This window comes from Calypte anna, chromosome 5A, assembly GCF_003957555.1.
Source record: "Calypte anna isolate BGI_N300 chromosome 5A, bCalAnn1_v1.p, whole genome shotgun sequence".
In the NCBI taxonomy this organism is placed as follows: domain Eukaryota; kingdom Metazoa; phylum Chordata; class Aves; order Apodiformes; family Trochilidae; genus Calypte; species Calypte anna.
In genome coordinates this window covers 31,381,305-31,399,583 of record NC_044251.1, presented here as the reverse complement: position 1 = coordinate 31,399,583, position 18,279 = coordinate 31,381,305, and the positions used below count along the sequence as shown (strand labels likewise).

The 18,279-nt window shown below is 42.5% G+C and overlaps 1 protein-coding gene across 6 annotated transcripts in view; it reads right to left on the bottom strand.

The window, feature by feature from the left end:
- The window catches only part of EVL (Enah/Vasp-like), a 146,424-nt gene that overhangs the window by 16,157 nt on the left and 111,988 nt on the right, over positions 1-18,279 (bottom strand). For all 6 annotated transcript variants that reach the window (XM_030452451.1, XM_030452450.1, XM_030452449.1 and 3 more), the window contains one exon: positions 1,422-1,485. In XM_030452451.1, coding sequence (XP_030308311.1) covers positions 1,422-1,485 — 64 coding nt within the window. The remainder of the gene's footprint in view (positions 1-1,421; positions 1,486-18,279) is intronic.

Sequence of the window (18,279 nt, the reverse complement as noted above, 5' to 3'; positions counted from 1 at the left end):
TCCCTCTCTCTGCCCATGTCCCTCTCTCTGCCCATGTCCCTCTCCCTGCTCCTGCCCCTCTCCCTGCTCCTGCCCCTCTCCTTCTCCCCCTCTCTCTCCCTGCCCCTGTCCCTGTCCTTCTCCCTGCCCCTTCCCCTGTCCCTCTCCCTGTCCTTCTCCCTGCCCTTCTCCCTGCCCCTATCCCTGCCCTTATCTCTGCCCCTATCCCTGCCCTTATCCCTGCCCTTGTCGGGCCTGAGCCGGCCCGGCCCGGCCCCCATCTGCCGGCACCGGGTCGGGTCTCCGCCCGTTATCCTGGAGGGGCCGGGATGCCCGTGGGGAGGAGGGGCTGGGTCAGGTGACCCCAGTGGACCAATCACAGCGCTCCCGCGAGGGTGTGCGGTTTGAAGCGGCTCCGCAGGAGTTCCCAGAGCCACAGAACTTTCAGGGTGGGAAGATCACCCAACCCTCTTGCCATGGGCAGGGACACCTCCCATTAGAAGAGCTTCCTTCTAACTTCCAATCTAAATCTGCCCTCCTCTAGTTTGAATGCATTCACTCTAGGAGCCCTCTGCTGCCCTCTCTGGCTGGGGTGCTGGTTGGGTTAGGTTTGTCTCTCTCATCCCTCCCTCGGCTGCTCCTGCATCCTGTTTTCTTACGGGATAAGAACGCTGTTCACCAGCACAGATCGCCTTCCCCTGCCACCCTGAGGAAGACCAGTGCAGCCACTTCAAAGCTTTTTGCAGGCTGACACCAGAACTCTCGACTCAGGCATCCCCATCTGCTGCTGAGTCTACTTTGGGGTGTATTACTAACTGGGGACTGTAGGTTCTATATTGGCATAGTCATTCATGTATTTGAATATATAAAAGTACATATTTGTCTTTAACTTGCCACCACCATCATCACCATCATAATATTATTATTATCCTTAAACCTATTGTAGATTTTCTAGCTTTAAAGTCTCTCTTATTGTTTTACCCTGGGAGGGTAGTTGGGGGATAGCAGAGAGGATCTATCCCCAGTTACTGGCTAAAACTGTGACATAGCCAGTAGCCAAATGCAAAATGGGCCTGGGCCATTACTGAGGGTGTATGTGGTCCATCAGATACTCCCTGGGCAGTATGACTGTCAGCTGCCAGCAGGTGATCCAGAAAAGGGTAAGGTGAGGCTTTCTTAATGTGCTTGAGAAATACACACTCTACAAATTGCTTTCAAATGCTTTGTCTTTAACTCTGAAGAACTCTTGCCCTTGATCAAAGCCTTTACCTAGAGCTTCAGTTCACCCTTTAAAATTCATTACAGAATCATTAGCAATAAATAAGAAAACTCAGAATCATCTTAAAACGGTACAAGTATAAAGAACAGTGCTTATTGGTGAGGAAGGTCTGCATGTTCATCCAAGTTACAAGCTAGAATTCTACCTTAACTGATTAACTCACCTTCTCTGTGCTTCCATCTCATCTGGAGATGGCCCATTCTGGACTTGGCGCTGGGCAGCTGGACCTACAGAAAAAATGAGAGCTATTAAGAAAGCAAATGTAACTAACTTTATTTTTTATAAACAGTGCCACTTGAATTAATTGCTTCTCCATTTTAGTATGAGAGAAAAACCTCAAGCATTATTGTCCCCTCTGCTTTACTTTTTTGTAATTTTTTCCTATCAGACAAATCACAGCCTCCTGTAAACTTTATTCTCACCAGAAGAATCCAAGAATAAATGTGTGAGCAGATTTGTCCAGAAACGTGGTAGCTGTAGATTACATACTAATGCCTTGGTGAGGGTGAAGACCCACAGTGTTGCAAAAGTTGTCCTGTGGAAGAACAGTCCATCACACTGGGATGGATTTCTAGCTTGTACAGACTTCAGCTGTAACTACCCTGGATCTATTTGCACTTTCACATTAATTCACAGTGCTGAGTTTGTGAGCTCACATGCTGGCTAGTGCTGCTCTGATGCGGAGCTGGCAGTAAGAAGCTACCTGATGGAAGGAGAAAGGAGATGCAAAATTAAACTAGCCTTTTACAAAAGTGGGTTTTCTTTTACAAGGCTGTCAGTTTTATGCTTCTGCAGGATCCACATCAAGCTGAGCCTTCACTGGCATTCAAAACCAAAACCCAACTATGCATGTCCCCACTGAATTCACATCTCCTCTTTCTAATTTGATTATTTAATTTGTGTTCTTGGACATTTAGTCGAGCACACAGACAGTTAAATGCCATTTGTGGAAAGAAACAATTATTCTGAAAACAAAAATAATTGCTGGTAACATAAGCTACAGTGGTGTAGCATTCAGTGGGAGGATTGTTCCACTGGGACTAAAGAGTTCTGTTAAATGAAACTGCCATTTTCATGATACAGCACAGAGAAATAGACCAGTTTTTCATTTTCTTTTTCAAATGTAAATTTTCATCCTTTAAAAAGTTATCCAACAAGACCAAATGAGAATTAACATAAACCCAAATATGTCACTCACAGTCAGTTAAGTATATTTCTCTCAATTTTCAATATGTTTCTGCCAGGCAGAATGTCATCTGAAAGCAAATTTAGGAAGTATGACTCTGTGACAACAGCAAATATGACAGGAATGCATTGCAGCCAGAAATTCCAGAGTGGTGACTGATCCTGATGAAACTGTACATGTTTTTGAAATGTAGGGACTAACATATGCAGAAAGGGAACCCAGTCAGGCTCTGAAAGTCAGGCTTATGTATTCCGGCTTTGGGTATCCCAAAATTGGAGCCAGTGACAACCACTGACAGCTTCAAAAGCTCTGACTTCTTAAAATATCTTAGGATTGGGTATGAAGTGAAGACAGTTCACTTTTCTAATGTCTCACAACTGACAAATTAATATTGTTGGCCGTAGGCCTTTAGCAAAAAATGCCACCTTTTGCAAAGATCACATGAAAAAATGGGCATGTATGTGGGAGAAGGTGGTATTTTTGGAAGAAAGCCTCAGAAAAGAAATTAGCAGGTATGGTAGAAGCATAAGAGCAGGAAACTCACATGTAGGCAGCTTCAGGTGTAATGAGGATGCCATGTTACTGTGCCAATGTTTGTACTGTGTATCTGCACCACTGCAGTGAAAGGCCAGAACCAGCCCTGAGCAGTAATTACTACTTCTTTTCACCTGAACCTTTCTCAAGCTAATCTTATATGGTAGTCAGGTAAATGAAAGAGCACATGAATCTGCAAACAAGTCCACCTCAATATTCAGCATGAAGAATTTCAGTTTGTAATTAAATTCAGTGAGTTTACTTATATTTTCTGGTATTTATGTGTGTGCTTTCATGATTAAAACCCTATTTGAAACTAAATACACAGCTTTTGTTTGAAATAGATGGTTGCAAAATGAACACTGCCTTTAAAAAAATTGTCTGTGGTACAAGAAATACCCGATATATTCCTAGGGCAAACCACAAGCCAATTCAGACAATGCTACTGGAAAATCTTTCACTTCACTGCAATAACCTAGTTTCACTTATTCAGAGATGAGCTCCATGCATTAGCAGTCTCTGATTTTTTTTTACATTAAGAACCCCAGCTGATTGTTTCAGTTGGCAGCATTTTGTTCTTATTATTTTCTCCTAATTATGTTTTAAAATTGCCAACATCTTAATAGTTTTGACAAAAACGCCCTCCTCTTTTGGATGACAAAAACAGCAGAAAGAGGATCAGAAGGAAAGAAGATACTTCAGACATGAATAAGTAAATAATAGACATTCAAAAACTGCATAAGTAGTGACAAATTTTCTGATACTTTTATTTGCATATTAATTAAAAAGCCAACCAACTTTTCAGATGCACAAGACACATGACTGCATGGCCCCCAGAAGTCCTTAATTCTCTCTTGGGTATCTTGAGATGTAACAAATAGTATTTTCTGAGTAACAACTAATTCCTGTCTTTTAAAGGGTTAGATTTCTTACTTAACACACTGAAGCAAAACATCGTTCCTTTACTTAAATCTTTTCCAAACTCATGTTTCTTCTACTTTACTGGTGACCAGTAGTAAACTGCCCTCACACCCAATCTTAAGATATTTTTAATGTTTTCTTCGTCACATTAGTTTTGTTTAGCACAACAGAAAAGTATGAAGCTGTAGCAAGTGTCTTGTCCTCTCTCCTGGGTAAAACAAGAAGCAGTGGAGTAAAAGTTGTTTATTGTTACCTGAGGAAAAGCCTGGATCAGCTGCAGAGTTCAATCACAGCCCATAGGAACATGGATATCTGTTTTGTGTTCCTGCAGAGGCTTGTATTGATTGGAAGCTGTTGGAAAAGTTGTATGTGGAGTTGTTCTGGGATAAGAGGGCATTCAGTGCAGTCACACCTTTTGCTGCTAGTGGGGCTACAGCTCTTTTTGCCACCAGCGGGGAAACGCACCAGTTCTGTTTGCCATTGGTTGTTGTTTTGCTTGGGTTACAACCATAAGAAATAATTTGTTCTGGCATTCTGCTTGTGTTCTTATTCAAATTGGTCATTTTTCTATAGTAATACGAAACCTTAATTTGCAAACCCTAAAGAAAAAGATTAGATGCACCCTGTTTTCATAACAAAGATTTTGCCTGATGGGGGCCAGCACACTTGAAAGTCCAAGCCAAGGTTTCAGGTCTGTTGATTGCCAGAAACATAAATTCCCTCCCAGTCCAGACTTCTTGGTAGACTGAGGCATCCCACCATCTGATGTGAAGTCTGCAAACAAATTCAGTCTGTAATGGTAGAACTTCTTGTTTCTCTCATCCTTGAGCTTGCTTTCAGCATGCTCAGCCAAAGCTCATACAGACACTGAAAGCAGGGATTATTTTTATGCTTCATTCCATATGTGTATGCTCTGCAGAGCACATACAGAAGACACCTGTTAGACTGAGGTTTTTTTTAATTCAAGTGGATTTCTAGGATTAACTCCTCTCCACATTTTCAGATATTTTTCAAACCTGAGCGGATATGAACTGTTAAGTGCTCTTGGTGATGACATCCTCATTTAAACGTGCTTCTCGAGGTGCCCTGTGAGCTGCCTCCAACCCTGGCAGCCTTTGGGAACAGCCTCATAGAGATGTGTTCTCAGCACAATAACCGGGACAGATGGTTTTGCCACTGACCCACTTGCAGCTGTTGAAATCTACATTTTTAGCAACTAATTAATGCAGGAGATACACTATGAGTGTCTGTTTCCTTGCTTCATTGCTTTGTAATAATTAACACTGTTTTTATATAAGCATCTTGCATTTCAGCTCAAGGCAGACTTTGGGAGCACAGGGACATTTTCCCTGTTTGCTTTTTCTCCTCCCACTCAGCTGCCCCAGCATCGGTTCTGCTTATCCCCAGCTGTCCCTAAAGACAGTGATGGGGAATGCCTGGCACAGGGCACTGCTTTGCAGTCACAGTGCATTTTGCTGTCTTCACTATATCCTCTCCCCTTCCCCCCACACACAGCTGGAGGGGTCCTTGCTCCTGATCCCCCCTGAGTGCCCCACAGGCAGGCTAGCCTTATGATGTGGGTGTTGAATCTAATGGGCTTCAGCGGGAGGGTAGAAGTTATCTGTATCTCCTTACACCACCACTTCCCTCATTCCCAGCCTGGCTGTAATTTTAGCTCTCTTGCTGCTGTTGGGCAATCATACTGCTGCTGCCAAGACTCTGTCAGCACTTTGAACATCTGCCTCTGCCCTGAGGACCTCAACCTGCTCTTGGTCCCTTGGGTCTGTCCTAGTGGGAACTGCATGTACCAGAGTTGTCCTGGCATGGCCACACATCCCCACTGAGGTATCCAGCACAGGAATCAGGCATGAAATCGCTGTGCTAGTGACACTGCATTCAAACTCATTAGTACAGACAATTATCCCGAACAAAGCACAGATCTAATTAGCCTAGATAAAGCACAAAGATAAAGCAGAGTGCCTATACTACTTCCAGGCCCAAGCTAGTACAACCTGGCATGGCAGGTCATGTAGACCTGGATTTCCATGGTGAACTAAAGGACTGGGAAGGAGAATCACCCTGCTCACTGCACCCCATTGCTTCAGCTGGGCAGACCCACAGACCCCCCGAGTATCTGCCAGGCTGTTTCCATGCTGGGGCTTTGAGAATCCACACGTCCTGCCTCATTTGATGAGCAACAGCTCCTGCATTAGGTGTGCTTCAGGGAGCATCTGTCTGAAAGGGATGCAGGGGCTGAGGCAAAGCATGGACAAGTGGAGCATTTTTGTCCATGGGTCACTAATGGCTCAGTTTTCAAAATTTTAGTGTCCTTAGGACTTTATTGCACTGTTAGCTATATGACAGAGCACCTACAGCTCCATATGGGACACTCTTGGGTCATTTGAATCACAGAAAGTGAAAACACCTGTGCAGAGAGAGGGAGCACACTCACAGAAGGGAGAGTTTGGGTACAGTGACACAAAGCCTGCTTTCAGGAAGTGTTTGCATCATTCCTATTGAACATTAACTTGAAATAGGAAGAGTTTCAGAGAGTTTTACAGGCTGAGTGCCTCCACAGCATTTATAACAGAGTACATTAAATACTTTCTGTAACATCTTTTATACCCATGGACCAAACTTTTCCTCTGAGAACTGCAAAGATTAGCCTTAATTAAGCTTTGCCAGTGTCATGAGGTAGAAGTTAAATGACTTCATCACACCCAGACCAAGTCTGCACAAGTAAAATTTGTTTTGCATCAGTTTACCTACAGGTGAGATTTGCTACTGACACAGTTAAACCTGTGCAAAAGGTCTTCTAAGGCACTCTGAGGCAGACCAAGTATGTTTTGGGTTGACCTAAGGCAAGAGAGGTTGAGCTAAGGCAAATGATGATAAGCTGATCATTTCCAACTGTGTTCCAGAAAACTTCTGTCCCTTCCTTCAGTTGTCCCTTGATGCTGATGGTGCTGCAAGACCATAGCAGCGCAAAGTAAAATACAAGCCCTTAAACCTGTCCCCAGCTATGTTTCTCATAACTTCAGATTGCTTTATACCAGAATGGACAAGGATAGATACCAACTTGCAGCTGAAATGTAGAAACTCCTACTTTAGAAGCTCTTAAAACCACCATTCCCAAGATTGCAATCCCTTTATTTTTATCTTTTCCCTGTAAGATTACTTAAATCTACCATGAAATGGGCCCTCCTTAAACTGAAATAACAATATGAGCACAGGGGGGGCTGCATGAAATATGTTCATTTCAACTAAAAACTAATTTAGCATTCACTGCTGAAACTTTGTTATGTAGATAAGATATAAGGACAGTGACAGAGCTGGAAAAACAAGCCTGATACTTAACATGGGAGTGCTTAACCCTATCATTAGTTCACTTCTCCTGTGAATACATATGTACAGGTGTGTGCACTGTACACAGTCCTTTTTTTTTTTTTTTTTTTTTCTTTTTTTAGGAAAAACAACAAATGGAATTGAAAGTTTCCTACATGCACAACAATATCTAAATCTGTGCATGTGCACTGAGCAGAATGGAATACAAAAGATCCAAAGAAGGGTTACCAAATAGAAAAGCCACATAAAGATCCAGTGTTGCAAGATTATTGGAAAGAAGTAACTTTCAATTCACCAGAACTGCTCTGAACACATCAGCATGAAACCAATGTGCCTTTGACTCAGCTGCTGAAGCTGTTAATTCAGTTATTTTGCATAAAATAGGATGGCATTTGTTTGATCTTGGCTGTTTATTCATCATGGCTCTGGCACAGCATTTGATAATTTTTCATTCCAGTGCTTCAGTTGAGCTGGAAGAGAGAAACTTATTTTTTCATTCTGAATGCAATTAAGATGAGTTGGTGCTAAAGGAGCTCCTGCAGTAAGCACCTGCGCTCTGCCAGCAGGGATCATATTTAATATGTAAAGGGCATGGTTCAGGTGCATTTATCTCAGCATCAGTGTCTCAGCTCAGGAGGAGAGCTTGGGTTACCTCTCACATAAAATACAGCATGACCATCTTTCAAAGAAATTTGAAAACACACATAGGTGACTGGGCAAACAGGAAGCCTTCCACAATGAGGTTGCTCCAAGGCTATCAGGGTCAGCTTGTGCCCCAAGCTGCAGCCTGGGATGGTGGGACTGCATCACCCTGTTTAGGGCATGCAGCAGGGGTGGGACATCCACATGCCTGATTTGAGTCTCCCTCTTTTTTATCTGGTAACTAATTAAAGTGAAATATAAAATTGCATGAGAACTGGCTATTATTTTCTTCTCAGCAGCTCTTAACAGGATGGGAAAAAAACCCACACACTGATCTAGCATAGCATGAGCTCATTGCGGGAGGTAGGAAATGAAAGCTGTGGTTCCCTCTGGTCAGGAAAGGTGGCTGAACCTTGGTCATCCATCTCCAGGGAAATGTTTCAAGCACCAGACCTTCCAGATAACAGCTAAGTGGAGGGTGATGCCTACATGGCCAACTGGACCAGGCCCCAGCTCCAGGGAGCCCAGTGGAGGTGTCAGGACAGGATCAGACCCTGTGCTGCACCAGCTTTCAGAAAAACAGGGAGTACAGCAAGCACAGGAAACCTCTGTACAGGCCAGGGAAAGGTGGAACTGGAGCATCTCAGGAGGATTTTGTTTGCTGTGCTGAGCTCTGAATAAAAAAGAACTAATTCAGAGGCTGCTCAATTACGTGCTAATGAAATGGAGGTGGATATGGCAGCCACCTGCCAAGCAGCACCAAGCAGTGACCTTCAGCACCTGCCTCCTGTGCTGGGGCTAACGTGGGGCTCTGCTGCGCTTAGAGAAGCAGCCTAATTGACTGCAGGCGGTGTCATGACAAGTAAGGATCTCACTTGGTGAGCAATTGCTTTTGTTAGGGGAACTACCACTGGCTCTGTGAAAGACCGGGGTGTTGGGGTTTTTTGTTTGGTTGGTTTTTTTAGGAAGTAAAAGTTGCCACTGAATGTTTAAGGATGTGATTCCAATGTTGTTTACATTGGAACAAGTTGGAATAAATCCAGGGAAGCTGATGGGGCAAGATGTCAGCCAGTGCCATATATGAAAAAGCAATCTGTAAAATTCAGGCCCATGGGATTAGCTAAAAAAGCTTTTAAATAAAACTAATCCCACAAACACTTCAGATCTCCTGGGTTTTGTTTTTTGGTTTTTTTTTTTCCTTCTTTTGGATGTTGAGCCAACTTTCCTGCACATCAAGGTTTGAAACTTTTCAATAAACATTAAGATTAGCTCATAATCTTTCCCCTCTGAGCAGTAATGGAGCTTTAAGGAGAAAGCCAAATATTATCGCACTCTTGTTAAAAACAAGAGCTTTAACAATACTGAGAAGCTGTCAACTCCCTGCAACTGCATGGGGGTCTGGTTAACACCAGAGCCCAGACAGAAAGGGTGTAAATCAATACACACTATCTAGACATATGGTTTATACTGCAAAGATGTTTCCCTGAATTTCGTTTTAATGAGGACATGAATTGTTTCACTTCAGTGACATTTTGCCAGGCACTGTCCCAACAGAGACAGGGGGACTGGCAGTGCTGGCCTTGAGCTCTGCAGTAAGAGCATCGCTGAACTCAGAACTTTCCCACTGATGTCTCAAGCCCCATACATCTGTTCTTTGAAATATAGACTGAGTATCTTCCTTTGGCTAAATGTGACCATCTGTGTATTTGCACATGTGAACATATCTAGACCTGTTTATAGCCATTTCATATTTAAATTCCCTACATCAAATAAAAAGCTGGAATTCACTCCTTTTTGGGGACAAATCAAGTCTTTGAAAATCTCTGAAGCCACAGGGAAGAAGAACCCAGTCACTGGCATGTACAGGAGCTCAATCAGCTGATGTTTACACAATTAGCTGATCAAACATTATCTCTAGTTTTCTTTAACAGTAAGACTTATGACACATTAAACATGAAATATATATATATATATATATATATACATAGTATAGCCCAGTGCAGCACCTAAGGTACCTAGAGTATTATGGTCTATTCTTGGCCCAACTCCACATATAATCTTCCAAAGAAAGCCTCTTGATTTTTAAGTGTCTCCTTCCTTTTTTACTTGCCAGTGAGACAGTGAACTCCTCAAAGCAGTCGTCACAATGTGGAAAACAGCAGGGCCCCATATGTGCATTGAAGCAACATGTACACATAGAAAACACCACATTATAAACACAGAGGTTGCATCTTGTTAATGATTAAGATCCAGACAAGATCCATTTTACCAAGACTTAAACCCCAATACTGCTATAAGAACTAGGATGGGCACCTGTACCTGGACAGAGTGCTGGGAGGCAGAGGACTTTTCTACGAAACACAACTAAATGGAGATATATTTGTGGATTTATGAAAAAAAATCATTAAAAAGCATAATTAGAAGTGGTAGTTTCCTTGATAATAAACTCACAATAAATTCAACAGATAAAAAATTTCAAATACAGCACCTAATCCCATTCCCACTTACACCCAAAGCCAAGCCCTCTGCTTAAGGGAAGCAAAACTCCAACTAGGAAGGTCCATAGTAAATCCACCCACCCTCCTCAGCCTCATGACCCAACCCTACACAACCCTGCAAATCCTCACTTTCAGAAAAGATGACAGGAATTGGCACTCACAGGCAGGACATTATGGAGAAAAAAAAGTAGGTAAATAGCCAGATAACTACAGCAGGTATAGAATGCTTCCTCTGTTCAAACCAGTATCTATGCTGTGAGTAGAAATGCTGTTCATTAGCAAGTAAAGACAGAAGCAATCCAACACATTGATTGAGAAGTCATTGTCCTGTATTCTTGCTGTAATGACTTCTCCCAATTTAACAGCCCTGACTGATGCTGGCATCATCCAAATCTAATGAGTCATTTCTTTCAAATATTGTCTCAGAATCCTACTGCCCACCAGCTGGAATGAAAAGCAAGCTAATACAGATGATCCACCAATAAGCTACAACTGCAAGCAATTTCCCAGCACAACTGGACGGCGGCACAGGATATTTCCATGCAAAAACACCCTGACACAAGCATCCCTTCCCCCTTCCTGGGATGGCTCCAATCGGAGCACAGCATGCAAGGGATGGGGCGTGCAAGGCAGCGGGGAGGTTTCCATCACCTACAAGACATTCGGCACAGGATGATGCAGTCACACTGGCAGAGGCAGAAGCAGTGCCAAATCCATTCCCTGCTGACCATAGTATGGCAGCAGCCTTCTCAGCACACTCCTCTCTGCACCTTCCTCATGCCCAGCACTTACCAATCACCCCTCTGCAGACCAGGTTTCACCAGGTGTAATCTATCCACTGCTGCAGCAGCAAAGTGGGCCTGGCTACTTAAATATTTAATCAGATCCTCTTCCTCACCTATTACAATGCTTTGGGGTGTCTGAAGCCAGACTTCATTGTCTGGACTTTCACATAATACCATGGAAGTCAGAACACATTGCATTTTCTGCCTCCTGCCCCAATCAGACCACCATATGTTAACCTACCATAAATTAATTACCATAAATACTAAGGGTGAATAAGCCGAAAATTACTGGGGGAAAAAGTGTCTGCAAATGAACTTGCAGGATCAAGTTTACTGGTGATGTAGCTGATGGACTCAAAGAGGTTACACCAACTCAACCATGTTGAGCATGAGTCTTTAAATATAGGTGTGAACATGCAGGATTCATAAATAAATATGCATGGCTTAAAATCCCCATCTACTGTCTTTCATTTCTTTTCATCATCACATTGGTCTTGATTTCCTCTGATCCTAATACTTTTCTCCCTCTCTACTTTGTTTGCTAATCTCTTTCTTCTTCCATATTCAACTCTGGAAGATCTTGCAGAGGCAATCAAGTTGAAATTAATAGACAGTTTGTATGAGGAGACTAAACAGAATATTTATTCCCTGTCATCTTTGCCTTATCACCAGTCTTCTCATTTGCTTCTTTCCCTTCTTGCCTTTGCTTGCTGTCTGCTGGGGACTTCACAATCCTGTATTCTCCAAGCAAATTCATAACTGGTTTAGCAGTTTCAGTGACACAACTCTGATTTGCATCCATCAGTGCTTTGACCGACTGAACCCAGCAGGTAAGTCTTTTATCTACCATCTAATTTCTAGAATATGATAAGCAAAACTGATAAAGGTTTTTCCTGCTTAGAGCAGGTGAAACCCCAGGTGGCGACAGGTTCGAAACTACCCTGCAATTTATCAGAGCCACTCCAATCCCTCATCAAATAACATATATTCAGCATAACTGTGTGGCAGCTCTCTCTCATTACCTGCCTCCTACTCGGCATGTTTGAGTAATATGCAGATATTCTAATACCAGAGGTGCTTATAAATTTTCTGGTGGTTGTTGCTATTAATTATTTATGTCTCATTTGAAGCCTACAGTATCAATACCTCTCAGGTATGCTACGCTATCAGCATTTACTGCATTACTCACAGCAAAGCGAGTATTAGGTAATTAATATTTGAGACAGCCAAACCACTGTTAATAGCAAATTATCTTTTTCAGTATGGCACACAGATGGCTGAAATTCTACCTGCACATGCTTGTTTTCTGCTTGCTGGTTTATAAAGCTATTAGAGACACATCAGAAAACAGGAATATTACATTCAAACGTGACCATAAATTCAGGTTCCCCTAGCCATAAATGCCAACAGTTTCATGAAATGACTTTATAAGGGTTTAAGAAAATTTAGCACTACATTTAAATGAACAATTGCCATTAAAATTATAAAATTGTAGACTAAGTTTTATCATCAGGAGTCCTGTTTTTCTAAAAAAAATTACAATCAAACCATGGGATTCTCAGTTCTGAGGACATTTCATGCCTTTTTTGTTCTGATTTGCTTTTTTCCTGTATCTCACAATGAAGAGAAGCATCTGGCTGGTGTACATCATCTCTGATCTCTGAAGTGCTGTCTTATCCTGCACCACCATTGAAACCGCCTGCTCTTTCAAAAGAAAACTGTACTACACAAACATATACAGTTAAAAGTAATATACCAAACTAATGAGAGAATATGTAAACCCAGAGATGTACAAATTCATTCTGTCATAAGAATTCATCTGTTTCAATTACTTATTTGGCAAAGACTATGTTACCCTGTAATGTCTTATTGTCTTACACACTTATCTCTTACACACTAGGGTTTTGTTATCTATGTGGTTAAATATGCTCATAACAAATAAAAAGCAGAAAAATATCCTTTGAGCCAAACAGGATCTCAGTGAATCTTGGACTGATCTAATGGAGATTAACAAATTCCTGCAGATGCTTTCTGCAGATTGACCAACAAAGTCTGCCACGCAAGCAGGAAAACAAGTGAGTAGGTATGCATACTTCTCCCTCCACTTAACCCTAAAATTAATGTAATAATTTTAAATAGCTCATTCAAACATGAAGTGGAGCAGCAGAGCCAGTGCTACGAAGTGGCACAGCATGGCTGTAGATGCTCTGCAAGGAGAGCCCATATGGACTAGGAAAGGGACTCCACCATCACTTCTGACTGAAATGAAGACCACAATCCACAATCACTTCAGCATGAGAGAGATGCCTTGAAAGTGGGAACCAGCAGCATGGCACACAGGAAAAATAAGTAAAGAAACTGGAAAAAACATCTTCCCCAAAGAGTATGATGTGAGCCCCCACCTTTAATTGCTAGTTTTACAAAATAAAACACAACTTACTGGACACTATAAATGTTGGTTTAAGTGTTGAAAAAAAATTCAGATATGGCCAAAAACACTTGTGACCAAACATTTTTATAGCATCTATATTTGGATTCCTAAGCTTTGGTAAATGTGCAAGCAGCTGTATGCAAGTCACTTAAAAGTGATACCCTGCCATGCAGTACGTGGTACTGGGCATGAAATTCTCCAGGAGCCTCATAATTTCTTACTGTTATTGTTTGATTCTTGGCTTCACAAAGGTCACAGAACAGCTTGCCTATGGCAGGACAGATGATACCTAAATGAGCAGCACTTGCAGATGTTGTTCACTAGAGAGATTTTAAGTAACAATTCAGTTGATGATCTCTTACTCTTGTATAAAAAACAACCTCGACCCTAATTTGAGCATGAACCAATACCAGCTGGCTAGAAGGCAAACACTTCTTTGACTAACTGCTTCTGTAATCCTTGCAACAGAAAATCAATTGTCCAAATTGCATTTTGACAAATATAAATCACTCCTGAGTCTATAACAAAGGCTGACAAATCACTCTGATGCCCAGCGCTTACCTGGCACAGCCGTCCTCTGAAAGGAGATGGGCTTGAATGCTTCTTTTTTGAACAGAAGTTAGAAAACTAATTCCACAACCTGCAGCAGCAGAAGCAAAGGACAACTCTGATCCTGCAAGTAGTGGCAGGCAGGCAGCTCTCCTACATGAAGCCTTTTGCAGGAAGACTGTAATTATCTGAGCACCTCCTGATTAAAACTGGAGACTGTGTGCAAAGGAGCCAATATGCGGCTGATAAAACTTGTGCCATTTTACTTTCTGTATTTTTGCCCACAATTGAAAACGTTGTTTTCCTTTTTTTTTTATTCCTAATATCTATTATCCATGCTTGGGGAGGCATTTAACAGCATATTAGGCAGCTAAGAAGCCAGAGGCAGTGCCAAAACTGAAATAACACCATGAAGTGAACTGAGAGCTTAGTTTCATTACTTTAGTAGTGTCTTTATCCACTGGCTCTCTGAGGAGGTCTGTACTTTAAAGAGCTCTGGAAAACACTCATGGAGGAAAACAAAATAACTTTTAAGTCCTTCAGCTGGGCAAAATATACTAAAAAAGAGATTGTTACACCATTGACCAGATTATTGTAGTGCTGAAGCTGGAAACTGGTTCCTTTTATGAAGAAACAGTATTTTGTTCTACCTGTAGAAACTGTTTACCATGAAGTAAGCTTAACTTTTCATATCATCTTTGTCCGCTCTCAACCTCCACTTCTGTCATCACCTCCAAAGGACTCCTGGCTACTGTGTCAAGGAGAGCTGAAGTGTTTCCCACCAGCACATGATACTTGCAGGATGGCTTTTAGTCTACAGACATCACATGCACATACCCTAACAATTTGTTTGGTGTTAGACTGTATGGAGCAGATTTCAGACTGGGGAGAAAGCACCCTGCTTACCTCCATATTTGTCTCTCTGGAGCTGCTTCCTTCACAGAGACCTTAGCTGAGCCCATACTCATCTGGGATTCCAAATTGATGGATCCTCTCCCAAATTGCACTGTCTGTAATACTTGCACAAAGCAGTGAGTCCAACCTAGGGATAAAGCATGTAACCTTCATTTCTTACATGGACAGCCCAGGTTCAGGTGCCTAAACCAAGACTCACCCATGGGAGTAAGAAGACCCACTTGGCACAGAATCTATTTCAGAACTAGAACCTAATGTATATTTCCAGTTACAAACAATTCTAAATAGAAATACAAGACTTAATTTTTCTGCCAAGAAATAGAGAGCAAGAAGCATTTGAGGCAGATGTGAGTCTCACACACTGCGCCCAGAAAACCCCCATGGACTGAAGTAAAAATTACAGCTACTAGAAATTTATCTGCATTGGAGTGTCTTGTACTGATGCCGTTCTCTAATAATACACTATGATTAAATCATGACAGTGTTTATGGCACTGGATTATACTATTTTAAAAGACATGCTTGCACTTTGCATATCTTTTCTTTGCAGGGCACTGCTAGGGGCAAAATAGCTGCACAGAAAAGATGAAGGCTGGTAAGTCACTCTGATCTCAGCTGTCCCACTTGCAAGTTACTGAAGCTGCTACCTATTAGTAGTCCATAGTATGGTAACAATTACATTGTCACTAGTTACATACCTGTATTACAATACATTGCTTTCTAAATTCTCTTCCACAAAATTCTGCAATTAATTTCACTGATGAGGAATTTTGAAGTCTGTGCTACACAGCTATTAACGTCACAGGTATAAAGGAAGGGCTGTCATGGATCTTGAAAGTTCTCAGAGGGCTCAGCTTTAATTAATTTAAACTTGCAAATTGATTATGATTCACTTGAAAGTGCATTCTGTTCCCCAAGAGTAAGAACAAGCATTTTTGGGGAGACTATGAAAGCCTGAGATGCAAGAAGAAGACACAAGATACTGTAAAGAGGGTAGCAATTCAAAAATACTTCAGCTTTGCAAATTTTTGGTTGCATCAGCACTCTCCTTCAACCTCCTCAGTTATCAGTTCCCATCTGAAAGGGGATGAATCCTCCCTGGCGACATGTCTCTCCACTGATTACAGGAAGAGCCTGGCTGGGACTCCACACCAGCCTTTCAATCCTGTAAATATAGCTGGGATAAATTTAATCCTAAGAGGCTAAGCCATAAGCTGTACCAAAATGCCTGTGGATACGGGGAGGGTTTAGAGAACAGAGTATCACCCTGCATCCTGGCTCACCATCCTGCTCCCCACTGGTGACTCACTGTGGGGTGTGCCAGAGCCAGCCTGGTGGGGGGCACGATTGCAAACCATCCTTGCAGTGATTAATAAATACCTTCTTCGCTCTGTCTCACTATCCACAATGGGACTTCTTGTGCTAAATGAAACAGGCTGCCCCCCTCTTTGTTCAGCTTGGGGTGGAGGTTTATTAATCACTGAGTTGACCAACTTTCTGTCCGATTATCTGACTTTCCCTAGTGGAAGGAGTTTGGCAAGGTAAGTGGTTGTGAGACAACTGTGACACAGGGCATGTATCTTCCCTCCTAGTACTGGGAAGAATTTCCCAGAATGAGAGTTAAAAATAGCTGGGTTGCCTTAAAGGGCGTATGCACTTAAAAAAATGGAAAACAAGTCATAGCTGCCACCTCTAATATGACAGGCACCTTTAGGAGTCTGCTCTGGCAAACTACTTACTGTTCTTCTCTTTCTTCTTGTATTGTTACCATTTCAAGTTGTACATGCTTTTCACAATATTATGGAAAATTTGGTGGGAGAGAGGACAGAGTGGCCTTCTAAATCACATTTAAACCAGCCTTCTTCACACCAAAATGGCTCTTCAAGGTTATTTCTCGAAGTCCATTGCAGCTCTGCTTTTCTTCCCTCAGTCCTTACACCAGTGTTGTTTCAGCTCTCCAGCACCTGCTTTTAGCCCCCCTCTGTGACTGTCCACCCAGTTGGAGGACAGGCTGGCCACATTCTGCCCAGTGCTGAGATGACCATACAGTCTGGTTTAGAAACCATATATCAGCATCAGCAAGGCAGGTGCCCCTGCCTGTTGCTTTCAGAAGCAAGGTCCTTTCAGGCATGGTACTTTATCAGTGATGGTAAGGGGCCAGATGAGAGAACTTACCTGGGGGAGTGGTAGTTTCTCTCTCACATGCAGTTATTAAATCAAGATTGTGGATAAAGTAACGCAAACAGGGCATTACACACTTGGTAAAGAATTGGCAGGCAGAACACCAGAGGTTAGAGTAGATGGCTTTAATGATCTCTTCTGACTCTAAAGATCTAGGAATCATTGGTTATGACACTTATTACACCAAAAATATGCTTGACTCTTCTGAGAATACATTAATGTTTAAAAGCCTGCCAAGCTGAGAAAATTACCATGATATTTACAGCTGCTTTCCCCAGAATTTTACATTAATCCTCCCCCTGGCCCCAAGCAAGCCTTGACACTTTCCTTCCTAGCAGATTGAGCAAGGAGCATGGTTGGGCTGCTTCTGTCTACAGCTCCTTATGGAGGGCTCCCCACTCCCCGCATGCCTCCTCTCAGGTATTGCCAAGCCACTCAAGGAACTGGGAAGCTTTCCTTGCCATTCCTTGTCATGGTTATAAGCATTTCTTTACAAGTCTGGAAGCCAGCACCACAATTCACACTGAAGAAGCAGCTGATACCACCAAGCAGAGCCTACCAGGCTTGCAAACAGCTTGCAGATTTAAGTGATAGCCTAAATAAGAACCACTCTGAATGTCATTCATAAGTCTGAAAAACTAGCAATGCCCTGCACTCTTCTCACATGCAGAAGTGCCAAGAAGAAGACAGAGCTTGCTATCCAGCTGCCAGGGATGGGACCTGGTCGAACACCCCCTTTGCATCCCCGGCACAAACCCACCCCAGCAGCCAAGAAACACGAGCAATTCTGTGTTGTGCTGATGAAGTTCTTAATCTACATGTCACCCAAGCTGAACTACAAAACTAGGCTGCCTGCCCTAGTTATCAAATGACCTGAAATTCAGCACAATCATCTGCTGTAACAGCTGGTTCATTGACGATGAGAGAAACTCCTGCCTGGCTGTGGAACCAGAGCCAGCAACGGGAGCCTGGGGACCTGGCACGCCCTCCCTCTGACACCGAGATGCTGCTGCCATCCCCCTGTATGGCTCAGCC